This window comes from Carlito syrichta, unplaced genomic scaffold (assembly GCF_000164805.1).
Source record: "Carlito syrichta isolate Samal-C Ts95f unplaced genomic scaffold, Tarsius_syrichta-2.0.1 Scaffold109679, whole genome shotgun sequence".
Classification (NCBI taxonomy): domain Eukaryota; kingdom Metazoa; phylum Chordata; class Mammalia; order Primates; family Tarsiidae; genus Carlito; species Carlito syrichta.
Genome location: NW_007053775.1, coordinates 161389 through 174399, shown reverse-complemented (window position 1 = coordinate 174399; position 13011 = coordinate 161389). Strand labels below are relative to the sequence as shown.

General features: G+C 60.1%; 1 protein-coding gene across 1 annotated transcript in view; it reads left to right on the top strand.

The window, feature by feature from the left end:
* EPHA2 (EPH receptor A2) overlaps positions 1 to 13011 on the top strand; it is a 30814-nt gene that overhangs the window by 1122 nt on the left and 16681 nt on the right. The window contains 2 exon segments of the mRNA XM_021717635.1: positions 4051 to 4118; positions 5754 to 6423. Coding sequence (XP_021573310.1) covers positions 4051 to 4118; positions 5754 to 6423 — 738 coding nt within the window.

Genomic DNA, 13011 nt, shown 5'->3' with positions numbered 1-13011 from the left:
GCCCCCGCGCTCCGGAGCCGCGCGGGGCGAGGGCCGCAGCCGCTGCGCCGGGCGGAGCGGGCGTGGACGGGGGCGTTGCCCCGGGGCTAGGGTCTCGGAGAGGATGGGGTCCTGCTCTTGGCCGCGGACCCTCCCGACCACCCAGCCGCGGCCGGCTTCGGCTTCCAGCAGTGGAACAAGTTTTCCCCGTCCGCCGGAGCCGAGCGAGGCTTCCGCGGCCTCCGCCAGGGGCACGCGGAGGAAACCTCGTCCCGGTGAGAAGTTTCCTTGCGTCCTGCCGTCTTTATCCGCCTCCCAGACTGGGGCTGGAGGCCTTGCTATTCCTTGTCGTGAGGGAAAGAGGCCAGAGCCGCAGCCCTCAGAGGCGGGGTGTTGGGGTGGCATCCTGTCCCAGCCCCCCCCCAGGGGGGCTCTGGTTGCAGGGGCGCCTGGCAGAGATTTCTGCGACTCTCAATACTCGCCCCCCCTTTGGGTCCTCTTTCTTGCTGGGGTAGGGGGGGCACCGAGGTTAGAGAGGAGGCGAGAGACAGCTGGAATCACTGCAGGCCTTCCTCGGAGGCTGCCCGTGGGGGGCCGGGGATTAGGCGTTTGCTTCGCTGCTGCCTGGAAGCCTGAAGCCGCCTTGTCCTCATGCCCCGTGTCTCTCTCTCCCAGCCTGTGTGCTTAGCCCAGGTCCCTATGCCCACCCCCCCATGGGGCAGAAGAGGGCAGGCTTGGAGATGGTACTGGGGTGGGGGAACATTTTTGCTTAGGCTTCAAGAGTACCTGTGAACGTCCCCCTAAAGCAGTGTGCCTGGGTGGGGGTGGAGGTGGCAGTGGCGGTGAGGACCCAGCCTGCAGTTGCTGGTTTTAGTTCTGGGCTGGATGTGGTGGGGCCCACCTGCAGGTGGGGTGGGGGGGGCAGAGAGGGCACACGTGCCCTTTTCACCTCAACCGGGTGGCTGCCATCCTCTCTTCTCTTCCTTTCTTGCCCGTCCCCGTGAAATTATATTTGAAGACCCAGGTGGAATCTCAACAGCCACTGAATCTGCCCTCCTTGTACAAATGGGGAAACTGAGGGAGGCCCGGGCCCTTGCCAGCGAGGGCCGTCTGCCCAGAGAGGGTCAGACCCGAGCATTTGTTTCTTGGGCCGCCAGGGCCCTGCCTTGCGGTTGGTTTCATGGCGGATTTTCCAGGGAAGCAGGCAAGGCTGGGCAGGGGCCTGGGTGGGGTGGCAGTGTGCTGGGCTGCGGTGCTGTGGATGGGAAGAGGGCCTGGGTGTGCCAGGAGCCTGGGAAGTCCTTGGCTTCGGTTCTGCGGAGGCCAGGGCTGCCCTCTGAGGCTTCCCTTTCTTTCTTTCATGTCTTCTCTGGAGGCCCCACCTCCCCCTTTCTTTGGGCATGAACTTTTCTTGGTTAAAGAGGGAGGGGGGAGCAGGAGGTGACCATGGGGTGGGTGGTGGGCCTACTTTTGTGGAAGAAGCCATAAAACAATGCAGACCCACAGGGATGGCCTTTAGGATGGAAGTTGAAAGGCAAAGAAGGAGGTTTTTTTCCCCCAGGAGTGGGAAGTTGAGGGGCAGAGGGCTCAGCCCAAGCCTCTTTGTGACGCCATCTGAGGCAGTTAAGGGGCTCCCAGGCTCCCACCTCTTCCAGGGAAGCAGGAGCCTCTGTCCCTGGAAGAACCTGGGGAAAAAGCCACACCCCTGTCAGGGTGGAGGGACCCAGGGCTGGGCGCCTCCTGTTCCTGGTGGTTGGTTCAAGGGAATTTCCCGGGGAGGGGGCTGTGGCTGGAAGCCCCCGGGGAGGCTCCTTCCTGCGTGAGGGCTTCTTTTCTTCTCAGACTGAGCCCTGTGCTACTTCGAGAGCCAGGCCCGGGCTGGAAGGGGAGGGCAGTCCATTCCATGCCAGGTTAACCCTTCAGAGCCTGGGGGCCATGAGCCCCTCCCTCAGGGGCACAGCCCTCAGATTCCTGTCCATCTGTGACTGGGTGGGGGGTGGGGGGGGTAGCAGGCAGCACTGTGAGGAACACTCACCTTTGTCCTCCCACCCACCCACCAGAAGCCAGGAGCTTCCAGATTCCTTCCTGTGTAGCTGGAACATTCCATTTGCTAGTGGGGTTAGTGTGTTTTCCAAGCCCGGGCCCTGGGCATGTCTGAACAAATCTCTGCCCCTGCCCACCTCTCCACCCCCAGTCACCCTCCCCTAGCCCCACAGCTCCTGCCATGGGGCTGGTGCCACATCGGATTTCCTCTTCCCTGTCTGGGCTGCCGGACCCTTCCTAGAGAGATCTGGCCCAGGTCAGCCGTCGAGTGGCAGTGCCTCACACCCAGGCCTGGGGGCCTTCAGCCTGTGGAGGGGGGCCCGTTAACTTCAGGAAGGGTTTCTTTTTTTTGTTTTTTTTTTTGAGTTGGAGTCTCACTCTGTCGCCCAGACTGGAGTACAGTGGCCGCTCCCGGCCACCGCAGCCTCGACCTGCTGGGCTCCGGTGATCCTTCCGCCTCAGCCTTCCGCGTAGCTGGAACTATAGGCACGCGCCTGGCTAATTTTTGATTTATTGTAGAAATGAGGTCTCGCCAAGTTGCCGGAGAGGATCTCGAACCCGCGGGCTCAGGCAATCCACTCACCTTGGCCTCCCAAGGCGCTGGGATTACAGGCTGAGCCTCCGAGTCTGGCTGGAAGGAGTTTCTAAGACTACCCTGAGAGCTTACCTCCCATCTCCCTAAACCAGGCCTTCTCTGCTCCCAGCCTGCCTGGAACCCTGAGAGCCCTCCTTCCCCTGCCCTGGCCATGAGAAGGGCTGCTTCTTGAGGCCAGGTTCCTCGTGCTCAAAGGCCCAAAGGATACTTAGGCCCTTGAGCCAAGCTTCTTCTCCCTTCACCGTAGGGCTTTACCCTCTGAATCCCAAGACCTCGCATGGGTTCTATGCCACAGTTTTCCCAATCTCTTTACCCTCCGGGGAGGGTGGCACTTTTTGGCAGCTACCTGGTCTATACTTGGACATGGAGGAGGGGCCGTACCTGGGGTCAAGGGTCTTGGGTCTTGACTGCGGCAGAGAACCGCAGAGAACTGAACCTGGCTGAGAACCTGGAGTGGGTTGTTGGGAGGTGCCCGAGGGCAGGACTAGGCTTAGGGAAGCCCCTGGCTGGTGCCCTTCTGCCAGGCTCCAGATACCTTTCTGGGGACAGCACAGTCCTGGCATCTGGTCCTTCTGGGTCTGGAAAGTCCTCTGCAAGGGCTTCCATCCCTGGTCTCCCAGGATCCCCTGACACCTCAGCAGGGCCGTGGCCAGGCTGTGAGGGGCAGGGGCAGTGGGAGTGACTTTCCCAGGGAGGGGACCTCGCCAGCTGTGTGTATCTTTGGGCCCCTCCTCGGGGCCCCTATGGGTTCAGGGTTTTATCCCGCCTGCTCTGTGGCTTTTGTGGTGAGAAGATCGGTTTCCAGACACCCCCTCCCCCCTGCCCCCTGGAGCTGTTCCCACCTGTTAGCAGCACTCTCTTCTTAGAGTGTCCCGAGACACGTGTGTACATACATGTTCACATGTGTATGCGACGTGGCCTGAGTGGGGCTGACACGCTTCATGCTGGGGGACTGTGGCAGAAGCGGACACTGGTGTCCCCAAGGCCCACGTGCCTGTGAAGTGCTGCCGCGCGGCCTTGCTCAAGGAAGCAGACGGGCGGTGTGGCGTTACCTAATACCCCCTCACCCCAGCTTTCTGCCCAGCTGCTGTTCTCACGCTGAGCTGATCTCTGTGGCCTGCCCTGCCCAGCTGGGGGCTGACTGAAGGGGGCAGCGTGGCGGGAGCCTGGCCTGGGAGACGGGAGGCCCAGTCCTGACCCCAATGTGCTGCATGGCTTTGACTGTGTCCCGTTCCTTCTCTGGGCCTCTGTTGCCCCGTTTGTTGAAGGATGGGTTTCTTGGTTATGGTGACCCTGTGTAATGAGGTCTCTCTCTGAGAGCCGAGGAGGCCCTCAAGGCCTCTTGGGGGTCCTGGAGGGACTCCCACCTTTTCTGCCACCATGTGACTCCCGGACATCCCCAGGCTCACCCTTCTCTCTTGTCTCTCTTCCAGTTGTGCTGTTGGACTTTGCTGCGGCGAAAGGAGAGCTCGGCTGGCTCACACACCCTTATGGCAAAGGGGTACGTAGGCCTTTAGGGTAGGAGGTATGGGGGCTGGCATGCTGGGTAGACGGAGACATGGCAGCTCCAGGGAGCACGGGGCCGGGCTTCCACCTGATGGCTCAGCCAGGGTTCAAGCTCGGGTCTTGCTTCTCACACCAGGCCCAGACCAGGGCTGGCTGGGGGTGGCTAGGAAGGGGAGGACTTGGCAGGTGGAGGGAGCCGGGGAGACAGCAGAAGGCCCTGGCAGAGCGGGCCTCTTCGTGCCCCAGAAGGGCCGATGGTTGGGGGGACCTTCTGGCACCCTCCATGTGGCTCATGGGGGGGAAGGGGTTAAAGGGTCCCCGTGTCTTGTGGTCTTCGGAGGTGAGGGGTGAGGGAGAGGCAGGGAACTGGGAAATCTGACCGAGTTCCTTCCTGCTAGGCCCCTTCCCACCTCCCAGCTGGGCTTCTCCTTCCTGCTGGGGCCCGGTTGCACTGCCTCATTCTCACCCAGGTTTCCTCCCCCTGCTGTGACCCAGACTAGGGTGTGGGGGCCTGGGGGCTGAGGTTCTTTCCCCAGCTTTGGGCAACTGCTGTGTGATCTTGGGGAAGATACTGCTGCTCTCTGGGCCTCAGTTTCCCCGTCTGGACAATGGGCTCTGAGCTGAGAGAGGGCATGCCCCCAGGAGGCTACTGGGAGCCGTTCCCACTGCTGGCCAGATCTGTGTGAGGCGGGTGCCCGTCCCTGGTGCCTCTAGCTCCGGGCAACCTGGGTTGTAGCTCTGAGTGGACTTCTTGGACCAGCAGGGAGATCACTTCATCCAACCCAGTCATCGTACAGAATAGGAGACTGGGGGCCAAGGGGCTGTAGGGCCTTGGCCAGTGCCACACAGTGCAGCCCAGGCCTCTCTCCTCCTCCTTCCCTCTGCTTTCATCTGTTCGTTTGTTCATTCAGTCCACACTTCTCTGAGCACTGACTCCGTCCCAGGCAGGCCCCGGGGATGCGGGAGTGAGTGGGCCGCCGTCCCTGCCCGGGGAGCTCAGAATCTGGTGTGGGAGCCAGCGTGGGAAACTTGGCTCGGCGGTGGCTCAGCCTGGGAAGTCTTTCTGGGGGAGACAGAGCTGTGATCTGAGGAAGGAGGACCGTGCATTGCTCTGCTGCAAAGCCAGATTCTGAATGATGGAGGATCACCCATTAGCCCCTTCCCCACCACTCACGTGCATGTCAACACACATGCACGCAGTGAATAGTAACAGTAATAATACCAGCTGCCCGTGTGATGGTTACCTCGCGCCAAGCACCATGCTCAGCATTTGTAGACAGTCTGTCGTTTATCCTCAGAGCACTTATGGGAGGTAGGGGATCTTGCCCCCATTGCATGGAGGGGACACTGAGGCTCGGAGTGGCCTAAGTGATGCGCCCGAGGCCATATGGAGCCCCAGACGCCACCCTAAGCTCACAGTCCAGTGGAGACATGGGGGCCGGAAAGACCCAGGGTCCGCTCTCGGCTCAGCCCCTTGTAGTTGCGCCTGCCTGGGCCTCAGTTCCCTTCCCTGTAGAATGGGGAGAGCGGGAACTGGAAAGCCTCCTCCCGTCGCCCCGCTCTGCCACCTGGGCCTCGGTTTCCCCGGCGCCTGCCCGCACTAAGCCGTCGTCCCCCCGCCCCCCCGCAGTGGGACCTGATGCAGAGCATCATGAACGACGTGCCCATCTACATGTACTCCGTGTGCAACGTGGTGTCTGGCGACCAGGACAACTGGCTGCGCACCAACTGGGTGTACCGCGGCGAGGCCGAGCGCATCTTCATCGAGCTCAATTTCACCGTGCGTGACTGCAACAGCTTCCCCGGGGGCGCCAGCTCCTGCAAGGAGACCTTCAACCTCTACTATGCGGAGTCAGACCTGGACTACGGCACCAACTTCCAGAAGCGCCAGTTCACCAAGATCGACACCATCGCGCCCGACGAGATCACCGGCAGCAGCGACTTCGAGGCGCGCCACGTGAAGATGAACGTGGAGGAGCGCTCGGTGGGGCCGCTTACCCGCAAGGGCTTCTACCTGGCCTTCCAGGACATCGGCGCCTGCGTGGCGCTGCTCTCTGTGCGCGTCTACTACAAGAAGTGCCCCGAGCTGCTACAGGGCCTGGCCCGCTTCCCCGAGACCATCGCCGGCTCCGATGCCCCCTCCCTGGCCACCGTGGCTGGCACCTGCGTGGATCACGCTGTGGTGCCGCCGGGGGGCGATGAGCCCCGCATGCACTGTGCGGCGGACGGCGAGTGGCTGGTGCCCATCGGGCAGTGCCTGTGCGAGGCGGGCTACCAGAAGGTGGAGGACACCTGCCAGGGTGAGTGATGGACGGTTCCGCGTGGTGGGAAGGGGCTCTGGGGCGAGAGGCTGAATTCCCGCGTTCCAGTCTCAGCTCTGGGGTGTGGGATCTTGGTACGTTCGTCCCTGCTGTGACGTGGCTCTGCCAGGGAAAGTTAAAAGGTCTTCCTGGATAACAGTTTTCTTAGACTGGATTCACTTATTCACTGAGAATGAATGAGTGAATTGAGAAGCGATATAGTATGGAGGTATGATCGAGGACCCTAGATCGAGAGTGTCTGTGTTCAAATCCCAACTCTGCATTTAGCTGTGTGACTTTAAGCCATTTCCTTAACCTCTCTGCACCTGGGGTTCCTCATCTGTAAAAATGGAGGTGATTGGCCAGGCTCAGTGGCTCAGTCTGTAATCGCAACACTTTGGGAGGCCAAAGTGAGTGGATTGCCTGAGCCTGCGGGTTTGAGACCAGCCCGGGCAACTTGATGAGACCTTGTCTCTACAATAAATCAAAAATTAACTGGGCATGATAGTGCACCAAGTAGTTCTGGCTACTTGGAAGGCTGAGGTGGAAGGATTGTCGGAGCCCAGCAGGTCGACGCTGGGGTGACCACTGCACTCCAGTCTGGGCAACAGAGTGAGACTCCAACTCAAAAAAAAAAAAAAAATGAATGTGATTATCGCATCCATCTCGTGAGGTGGCTGTGATCATCAAATGATTTAATACTTGTAGAATGCTTAGGTCAGTGCCTGACACATAAGTACTTTTAAATGTGCTGTTATTTTTGACTCATCCCACGAATATATTCCGAGTATCGTCTATGCATCAACACCGTGCTCACGGTGGTATAGTCCCAGGAGCTAGTTCCATTTCTGTTGTCAGCTCACTGTGTTGCCTTAGGCAGGTTGCTTAACCTCTCTGGGGCTCAGACTCCTTTTTTGTATATGAAGGTGCTTGAACTGAACCCAGAGTTCACACCTGGCTGCACATTAGAAACACCTGGGGAGCTTTGAAAAATGCTGAGATACTGAGAGAGGCTGGGCACAGTAACTCGTGCCTGTAATCCTAGCACTTTGGGAGGCCGAGGCGGGAGGATCTCTTGAGGCCAGGAGTTCAAGACCAGTCTGGGCGACATAGTGAGACTCCAAGTCTCTAAAAAAGAAAGAAAGAAAGAAAGAAAACTACTGATGGAGGGCTAGAGGGAGACACAGGGTCTGCCCTTCTCACCTGACCTTCCTCAGGGCCACAGACTCTTGCACTGATGACAAGCCGAGCCCAGGAAGGGCGCCTGGGCATGAGCAAGTTCACACTGAGGAGGCGAGGCTTGGTGTGGCCAGGGCCTGTGACAGCGGAAATCTCCACAGCAACGTGGATTTTCAGTGGCTGACTTTTTCTGGAAATGGCTGTGGGGCTGGGCATTTGTGGAATGCAGGCCGACCTTTGGAAGGCTAGCGCATCCGCTCTCTGGGAGCTTCTTTGCTGAGATAAGCGGGGTGTTGAGAAACTGGGGGTTTAGCCTCTGTGGTTGGATATACCCGCTGGGCGACCTTGGGTAGATCCCTCCTCTCCTCTGGCCTTGGGTTCTCTGTAAAATGAGAACATTCAACGACATCGGCAGACTTCATGCTTGGGCTCTAGCCATGCGTCCTGCAACCCATGGAGGGGGTTGAAGTGTGGCAGGACCCCGAAGCCCTTTCTGATGGGCCCCACATGCCTCCCCAAACAAATCCTCAGAAGCTTGCTTAGCATAGCTCAATCCCTGGATGAGAAGTTCCTTAAGAGCCTTTCTGGCCATTCGCCTGAGGTTTAGGCTCTGTTCCTGCCCTGGTCCCCACCACCCCCTTGTCCTTCCAGCTCTCCTCTGCTGAGTGAGCCCCCCTTCCCCAGGCGGCCCGCTCTAGGTGACCTCGAATGCACACTCCCGGTTTCAGACAATGACTGCAGGGTTAGGTGGGGGGGGGCGAGGCAGCCCAGTGGGGCGAGCAGGCTCCGCCCACATGACATCCTCGCACAAGAATGCGGGGGTGGGGGAGAGGGGCAGCTGAAAACTTTCCACAGGCTGGTGATTCAGGCCCTGCAGAGATAAGTGGACGGTTGGGGCTGGGGGGGTCTCTCCAGGAAGGGGGGCAGCCTCCCTGCTCTGGGGGTGGAGGGTCTGGGATGGGTAGGCTTTGTTTTGCAGAGAGCTGTGTAGCACCCTGCTGGGAAGATCAGCTCAGCCGGAGGACTGGTTTCCAAGAGGACCCTCTCTTCTCCCGGCCACCCATGCCCTGGCCACCTATGCCCTGACGTTTCCTCCCTGGGATCCCCCCACCAAAATCCCTTCCAGTGTGGCTGGGCGCTGGCGTGTGAGGTCCCGGGGACCCTCAGCCCGGCTACCCTTTATGCCTCCACACTTCTCCCAGCTGCCGCTGACCTTGATGCTGCTGGAGAAAGTGACAGTCACTAGTGACCGTCACTCCCCGAGACAAGTGCTTTCCGAGGCCAGGCGCAGAGCTAACAGGCGCTTGGTCCGGACACTCTCACTGATTCTGCCACTCCTTTCCGCTCGAGAGGGACTGTTATGGATCCCATTGAACAGATGAGGAAACTGAAGTTCAGAGAGGCGAAGAGGCTTGCCCGGAGCCACACAGCTAGGCTGCGACTGCATTAAGATTTGAATCCACCAGGTGGTGAAGCGGCGCCCAGGCTGCAGGACGGGTCAGGAAATGGGGCGGGAAGTGACCAGTTCCTCTGGAATCCCTGACTCAGCTCCTGGCCCTGGGGCGGGCGCTCTGGGCAGCCCTGGGATGGCAGGGCCTGGCACGAGGGGCTGGGGCTCCGTCAGAGGTAGGGGTGAAGGAGAGATCATTGCTGGGCACACTGAGGGAGAAGTGAGGGGAGGGTCCGGGTCTGCCCTCCCTGCGGGAGCCTCCCCGGCCTCCCCCAACTGGGGCTTCTGTAGGTGACAAACTGATCCCAGAGGGGGCAGGGCACCCTGAGGTCACCCAGCACCTTGTCTGGTTATCCCAAGGACTTGTCCGTTTCTCCTCACAGCCCTTTCCCCAGGAAGCCAGGGCTCAGGAAAGAGTTAAGTGGGCCGGGAGGGCGGTGCCTCCCAGGTGCTGTGTGGACAGGTGGGCACCCTGCCCGAGCTCCTGTGAGCTATGTCAGGAATGAGCCACTTCCCTCCAGCCCTCCCATCCCCAGCCCTGCCCAGAGGGGACAGTGGAGTCGCTCAGGCTGACCGTTGTCCCCCCACCCCCCCGGCTGCTTTGTGCGCTGCTTCCTGCGCTGGCATCGGCAGCTGAGCTGGCGGCCCTGGCTGGCGCCTCGGCCCGGGGACCGCTGGCCAGGTGAGCAGGTGGCCAGCGGCCTTGGCCAGTGGCTCAGCCCAGCAGCTGGGAGGCCAGAGCTGGAGGTGGGGGCAGTGGGGAGGGGGCCGGGGATTCCCTCCTGAGAGGCCCCCTCTCCCTCAGGGGCCCACCCCCTTGGGGATGTCCCCCAGCTCACAGGGACACCTCGCCGCAGGCACTGTGCTAAACGTTTCGTGAGCAGGGTTTCCTCCAAGTATTCACAAACAGCTAGAGAGGATGAGGGCTTCATCTCCATTCTGCAGATGAGGGAACTGAGGCCCAGAGAGGAAACAGTGACCAGTGACCCAAAGAACCGGGGCCTGGCACGACGAGGGCGGCACACTGTCTCCCCACCTGTAACAGAGCGGGTTGGCCCAGGGACTCGGAAGGACCCTGTTGACCTGGTGATGAGTCTCCCTCCTATGACTTTCTGCTGGGCTCCATCTGAGAACCTGGCAAGCCTGTGACTCCCAGGTGTGGCGAGGAGGGGCTCCCAACACTGGCAGCCCGAGTGGTTCAGGCTTGGCCCAGGGTCCATGGCCGAAGGGGAGATGTTCCCTGGGCAGGCGATGGCTCTGGTTCAGGTGGTCTTTGGGCAGAGTGGCCTTGGGCCGGATCCCCTCTTCCTGGGACATGCTGAAGGGGCCTCTGTGAGCTGTTGACTGTGACTCTCTGGCCTGTCCCCTCCCTGGGGAGTGCCATTGGGCCTTCTTTCTGTGGTGTTTCCTCTGGCCTGCAGAGGTGGGGACCGTGGTGGCTCTGACCTCTGCCCGTCTGTCTTGGCTCACACCAGGGGTAGATCTAGGTGCCGGAAGCTCCGCTGGGAAGGCCAGGCCCCCTCCCTCCCTCGCCGGAGGTGAGTGGGTCCCCTGAACGGAAGGAAGGAGACAGGGAAAGCAAACAGAAGATAAAAGGCTGCTGGGAGGGAGGCGGGAGGAGGGAGGCGGGACTACACTTATCGCCTGGCGGAGGAATGTGCGTGCAGATAATTCCCCAGGGTGTGTGAAAGGAGCGTGTGTGAAAGGAGCTGGGTCCTGGCAGGACAGAGGCGAAGCCACCGGGGCCTGAGGTTATCAGCTCCCCTCGTTTGCTGGGTCAGTGACTCACAGGTTGCCACCGCCCCGGAGGCAAAGTCCAGGCTCCCTGCCCTTGGACTGAGCTGCTGGGCCTGGCTTGGGGAGGTGACTGGCCCCAGGTGAATTGCCACCATGACCTCTTGATTGACCCCGTGACCTCGCAGCCACCAGCCTGAGAGGTGGGTGGGCCTGGGGAGGAGGGGTTCTGCCAGGGGCTGGACTTGCATCACGAAGAGGGCGTCTGTCCCTGAGTCACCTCCTGCCACCACCTGAGGGGTGGGAATCGGGAACTGGAAAAACCGGGGTGCAGCCCTGCGTGCAGCCACCGTGCCCCAGTTCCCCTGCTCGGAGTGGCCTGGGCCTGCCAGGCACTGGGGCCAGAACAGCTCTCCACAGGTGTGCTACAGGTGTGCCACCACCAGGCAGGTGGGCGTCTTGATGTGCCGTCACCCTGGGCACTGAAACACTGCTCGCTTCACATGCCTGGAATGTATGTTTAATGTGCACACGTTCACCTGCTCATCCATCTATCCATCCTTCTGTCCGTGGGTCTCTCTGTCCATCTGTTCATCCATCATCCATGCATCCATCCTTCCCTCCGTCCATCCGTCCATCCATGCATCCATCTGTCTGTACGTCCATCCATCCATCTGCTCCGCCATCATCCATCCATTTCCACCTGTTCATCTGTCCATCCGTTCATCTATTTGTCCGTCCATCCGTCCGTCCATCCGTCCATCCATCCAATAAACATGAGCCAAGCCCTTCCTTCCTGTGAGACCCTGTGCTGGGCTGTGGGTCTCCATCCCTCCTCCCCAGGAGCCGCCAGTCTCGTAGAGTCTCCTAATAATGTGCAGAAATAATTTCAAATGGAGAGTGCCAGCCAGGCTGTGAATTCCCTGAAGCTGAAACAGTGTTTATCTGTCTCACCATTGTATCCCAGCACCCAGCCTCGTGCCAGACATGTAGGAAGTGCTTGTTTCTATTTGGTAAACATAAGACTGAGTCATAGATGCTGCAGCGGGGCACAAGGGGGCCAGGAATTGGGCAGTCTGGGAGGGCTGTGTAGAGGAGCTTCCGCTGGGTATTGAAGGATGCATAGGAGTTTGCTGGTTGGCTATGGGACAGTGGGTATTTGGTGTATGTGGGTGTGTTGACCCCTCTCCCCGCTCACCTATGCAGAATGCCAGGAAATCCAACAGTTAAAGTCAGGAAGAGCACAGGGGCTTTTGGTGTCCTACTCATGAACTCTGGGACCCTTGAGCGCCTGCAAAGTCTGGCAGGGCCCTGGGGACAGCCCCCCGGAGTTGTGTGACTGGAGGAGGGGCAGCACATCTCATCAGGCAAGCACATGCCCTGTTGACGCTGCCTCTCTGCTGTATTATCTGGCACATCCGCCCCGGAAATCTCTCCAAATTCCCTCTTTCCTGGTGGCAGCAGGCAGGCCACCCCCGGGCGCTGGGGCCAGAGAACCCATCTCTTCCCCCACTTCCTCCTCCTGCCGTGGGGACTGAGGGGCTTGGGGGGTCTGCAGGGGGTTATAGCCTCCAGTGGACCCGAGCCGAGCGGTGGAGGGTGTGCAGACCCCCGCCGGCGTGAGAGCCCTGGCGGGGAAGGTGTGACTGTGGTTCTCAGGGCTGGACCTGCTGCCCTAAGCACCCCGGCTCTGCAGGGCCCGGACTGCCTGGAGCCTGCGCTTACCCAGCAGGGAGGTCTCTGGGCGGACAGGTGAGGGCATTTGGGGGGATTGAAACCCCGGGATAAAATGGGGTCTCATTTGGACTGGGAGATTTGGGGGAGGCAGAACTATTTTTATATCCTAGCAGCAATGTCACGGGGCGGAATGCAAAGGAACATGGCTCTTAAATACTGTCGGAGACGTGGAAGACTTAGGGCTGGAAGGAGGTTACGTTAGTCTCCCTGGCCAGCCCCTCTGGGCTGGATTCTAGGCTTTCCTTCCCATAGACACAAACGTGCCCTGAGAAGGTCTGTGTTGGGGGTTGCCACACAAACACCCAGCTGCTCTGGAATTAGCCTTGGGATTTCCTGGCCGTGGCAGCGGGTCAGGACTGTCGCTTCTCTCTTCAGGCTGTTTGTAGAACTTCGGTTTCTCCCTGCTCCAAATGGAGCTGTTTCTTTTTTCTTTTTTTTTTTTGAGTTGGATTCTCACTCGGTCGCCCAGACTGGAGGGCCGTGGCCGC